This window comes from Lactuca saligna, chromosome 1 (assembly GCF_052625555.1).
Source record: "Lactuca saligna cultivar CGN05327 chromosome 1, ASM5262555v1, whole genome shotgun sequence".
Lineage (NCBI taxonomy): Eukaryota > Viridiplantae > Streptophyta > Magnoliopsida > Asterales > Asteraceae > Lactuca > Lactuca saligna.
The window spans coordinates 67,827,354-67,832,372 of record NC_136417.1 but is presented as its reverse complement, the minus strand read 5'-3'; the positions used below and the strand labels follow the sequence as shown (position 1 = coordinate 67,832,372).

Genomic DNA, 5,019 nt, shown 5'->3' with positions numbered 1-5,019 from the left:
AAAATCTGATAGAAACAAGTTAGTCTTTCTCTCTCTAAAACTCTTGCAGTTGATGAGCTTATAAAGATCTTATATGATGATTGATTCCTACTTTATCTAGCTGGCTGGAAGGTTTGTCATTTCTCTGTACTTTTGATGAAACATTTCAGGTTCTTTTCAACCCCTTCTGAATCGATTATCCATAACAGAGCATCCCTCTCCTCACAAGCATGTATAAAACAAAACAATATATACCCTCACGAAGAAGAAAATGTATGATCTTGAAATCCGATTCACAACAGGTATGGTGGGATGATTGATGTGGTTGTTGTTAGTCTGGTCCATAAACAAAATAAAAAATGATTTGCATAATCGATTTTCAGAGTATGTATATGTGTATGTATGAGTTACAATGCAAAAGACGATGGGTTTAGTTACTATGTAGAAGACGATGCGCGCGCGCGCGCGAGAGAGAGAGAGAGAGAGAGAGAGAGAGAGAGTTCTTTTTTATTTTTTAATTATTAAAATAAATAAATAGGTATTAATTAATATTTAAAAAAATTATATATTTTTAGGTGCAAAAATTATCATTTATATGTGAAAAGACAAATATACCCTCATGTGAGATGCACATGAGAGAGTTAACAACAATAACTTAACGGAAGTTAAGTCGAGGGATCATTTCTACGTACAAATTAGACCAAAAGGAACATAAATCCAAAAAAATCAAGGTTTGGACTGAAACCCCCAAAAAATCATACCACAGGGACCATTTTTGCAGTTTTCTCAAAAAAAAAAAAAAAAAAAAAAAAGGCTAGTCCTGTGCTATTTTCAACCAGCGTGTTTTGTTTACCCACACGATTCTCCTACCCCATTTTGCGTTTTCAACTTAACTCCTATCCGTTGGTTGTTTCTCAATAAATATCACTAACATCTCTTTCTTACTCATATACAGAAAGATGGAGATTAGCAATGACCCTGCTGCAATGGCGACAATAGCACCATCAGCACCAGTCACAGCCGAACGACCTGTTCGGAGTGACCTTGAGTCATCCATTCCTAAGCCCTGTAAGTTCTTATAACTTCTTGAGTGATGAATTAATGTTTCTTTATTACCTCGACTGATTGTGTGTTCTTCAAAAGACATGGCTAGAGCTATGGCTGCACCAGACATGCAACATCCAGATGGCACAAAAGAACACAGTGCTTGTGGCATGAGTGTCCTCCAGCAACATGTCGCCTTCTTTGATCAAGACAACAATGGCATTGTTTATCCTTGGGAGACTTACACCGGTAAACACCAAACTAAAACAACTTCCCGAATGTTTGATTTGAATATTATATATGAAACGATGCTCTCAACTCTTTCAGGGCTTCGAGCTATTGGGTTCAATGTACTCGTATCTTTAGTTTTGGGATTAGGTTTCAATCTAATATTTAGTTACGTTTCCCTCCCTGTAAGTTGAAGTTTAATTAGTCTATGTTTTTCCATGAGTTCAATCCTCTCAAGTACTACATTCAAGTGAAGCTCATGTACTCTTCTCTACGTACTTTGATTGTTGTTGTTTGGCTGCAGGGTTACATTCCAAATTTGCTGCTTCCAATTCACATAGCCAACATACACAAAGGCAAGCATCCAAGTGATTCTGGGACATACGATACTGAAGGAAGGTATGTAGTACTCTGGAAATATATATATATATATATATATATATATATATATATATATATATATATATATATATATATATATATATATATATATATATATATATATATATATATATATATATATATATATAAGTTTTACTTTTAGGTATCTTCCTGTTAACTTCGAGAATATGTTTAGCAAATATGGCAAAACAGCCCCAGATAAGCTAACATTGAGAGAGCTATGGAACATGACGCAAGGAAATCATGTTGCATTCGATATTGTGGGATGGTTTGTGTTTCGATCACATCAAACAAAATCATTTTGAGCATTTTAAATCGAGTATTAATCAACGTGTTTGATGTCAAGCAGGATATTAAACAAGTTCGAGTGGGGGCTTGTATACATTATAGCTAAAGATGAGGGAGGTTACCTATCAAAAGAAGCCATGAGAGGTCTATTTGATGGCAGTTTGTTCGAGAAACTAGCCAAAACGAAGGCAGCCAAAGAGAAGAAGAAGACTTGAAAGCCATCATGTCCTTATGCCCAATGAAATAAAATCTCAACGCAACTACAAAACCATTGCTATCATTATAAGGCAAAAGGAAAGAAAAATAGATATATGTACTCAATCTACTGGTGTGAAGTGTGTTGGAAGAGTTTTTTTTTTTTCACACACCACTTTACCATACACCAATCTACTATTATTATTATCTATTATTATTATTAGATAATCGTTCTCATTAATAAATTATCTTTTGATTATATTAAAAAAACATACTTTTTAATTGTTTTTATCTCTCTTAATTATTACTGTCAACCACCTTTTGCAAAAGAATAGAGAAGAGGTGCTGGTGAATTTTATTTATTATCCTGTTATATTTTTCTAAACAAGTTACGGTTTAATCATACAACTATAAAGAAATTATCAATTTTGGAAGGCACAAAAATTTCATATATTACGACACAAACAAGTTAAGATTTGATTAAATTATGACTAAAAAATATACTAATTATTATTTTTATTATTATTAATATTATTTTATTACTATTATTATTAGGATATTACTTATTTTAATAATAATTTTCGGTTAACACAGAATATTACTATATGTAATTTTTATTTATTTATTTATTAAATTCAAAGTAATAAATCAAAGTCAACATTTTTTTTATGTAATTTTTATTTATTTATTTATTTATTAAACTCAAAGTAATAAATCAAAGTCAACATTTTTTTCTTATTGATGGCGTAATATTTTTTATTTTTAATATTTTAATATAATTATGAATCAATAAATAAGTATATCTTTTTATAAAAAACTGTAATCTTTAACAAAAAAAACTACATGTTTTTAAAAAAACTGCATGATTTACAAAATCTGCACTTAAAAAAATAAAAAAATAAAAGAACAGCACTTTTATTAAAAGAAAACAGCACATTTTTTTTAAAAAACTTCATGTTTTAAAACAAAATACCACGTTTTATTAAAAAAAAAAAAAAAAACTGCACTTTTAAATAAAAAAAGACACGTTATAACAAAAAATAAAGAGTTTTATGAAAATTAGGTTTATATTAATGGAAAAAAATATTACGTTTGTGGGTGGGTTTACGACTAAAAAAATGATGAAAATTTATTTTTTTATAATATTATTTATGTTATTATATTATAAAACAATATTATTGTTGTTTTTTATCTTAATAAAAAATAAATTTAAAATTATTAATATTAATAAAGTTAATAATAGAATTATAATTAATAATTAATAATGGTTTATTGATTAAGTTATAATAAACTAGTAATAAAAGTTGAAAAAAAATAATTATATTGTGATGATGACTTAAAAAGTATGGTCAATGATAATTATATGGTAATAATTTGTAATCATTCAATTAAAAAGTAAATCTAATGATATAGGATGATGTTGTAGGTTAGTGTGTTAAAAATAGGATCCGTGTTGAAATAATGCAAATTTTTAGGGAGTCTAATTTAATATGGTGAGTGGGTGTTTCAATTAAATTAGGTGTCTTTTACTTATTGACTAGGGAGTCTTTTATTTTCCCATAAAAAATATGTATTTTGTCTTTCAATTTTAATAAGAGCTAATCATTTAGAAAAATTAAATGTATATCTACATTTTCATTCCATTTATCCTCCTACCATATTAAATAATGTTAAATTGATTAAAATATTATTAATTTTATTAAATGTATCATATTATATATATATATATATATATATATATATATATATATATATATATATATATATATATATATATATATATATATATATAAGAAATAAAGAACACGAGAATTAATGTCGTTAGGGTTTCTATTTTCATGGTATTTCTACAAAATGGGTTAAAAGTCCAGTTTTAATTCTTCTACTATACATTTTTTATTATTATTAGTCTATTATAGTATCCTACTTTTAAATTTTCATAACATCATACTTTGAATTTTCTTTATTGTTTGAGAAATATTTCAGTTTTAAACTGAAAGCGAATGAGAAAAAAGTGAACCGGACTCATTTTATCTCATTTCGAAGTAGCATGATATAAAAACTTATTTCAAGTGAAAAAAGAGAGAGAAAACTACAAATTTTGTCATTATGTTTATCATAAAATTGGGGTTCCAACCCCTAAACCTTCAATTTTGCATAGATGGTCCATATGGACATGTTCCGTTATGGTTTTCATCCCTCAAGTTAACATCATCGATTTAAGCCCGTTCACTCATGCTAAAATGACTTTGACAATTCTATTTTATATTTTTTAGAGTAATTTATTATTTTGGTACCTATAGTTGTCATTTTTCTACACTTTTAGTCCTAGTTTTTAAAATTTGACATCAATGGTCCTCATGGTTGGCAAAGAAAATTGTTTTGGTTCCTCCCTTAGTTATTGCCTACCTAAGTTTGTTAAACATTCACATGCCCCTTACCTGAAGGCATTTTGGTATTTTCCTTTCGCCTTCTATCTTTAATGTCTTGTTACCATTAATAAGACTAATTATGCCTAAGATTTGCATGATACATCCCTAAGCTACAATTTCCATTCTTCACCCAAGAAAACCTATCTACACTCTCCATCTTCATCACAAGAAGCTTCTTCTATAGGTTCTCTCTACAACTTTTAACCTCTTTTTGAAGATGATGGAACCAATGATGTGGAGCTTGCAATTTTCAAAAGATGATGTGGATGTAAATGAAGCTTATAATATATTTTTTTCAACCATGTTAGGAAAATGCACAAAATAGTAAGTATTTTCTTTGTTTTTTTTGCAGAGGGTTTAGAAAACAAATGCATGATGTTGATCAACCATGGTGTCACCACCGAACCAGGACGGCGGAAACGTCCGGGGGCGGTTGACATCATTGAGTAAT

The 5,019-nt window shown here is 28.7% G+C and overlaps 1 protein-coding gene across 1 annotated transcript; it reads left to right on the top strand.

Annotated features, from left to right (window-relative positions):
* Positions 1–875: 875 nt before the first annotated feature.
* Positions 876–2,207, top strand: LOC144999098 (peroxygenase-like). Its single transcript, XM_078958688.1, has 6 exons — positions 876–1,047; positions 1,123–1,272; positions 1,351–1,436; positions 1,556–1,650; positions 1,796–1,921; positions 2,003–2,207. The coding sequence occupies exons 1-6, from the start codon at positions 939–941 to the stop codon at positions 2,154–2,156; spliced, it is 720 nt and encodes a 239-aa protein (XP_078814814.1). The 5' UTR covers positions 876–938; the 3' UTR covers positions 2,157–2,207.
* The last annotated feature ends 2,812 nt before the right edge of the window (positions 2,208–5,019 follow it).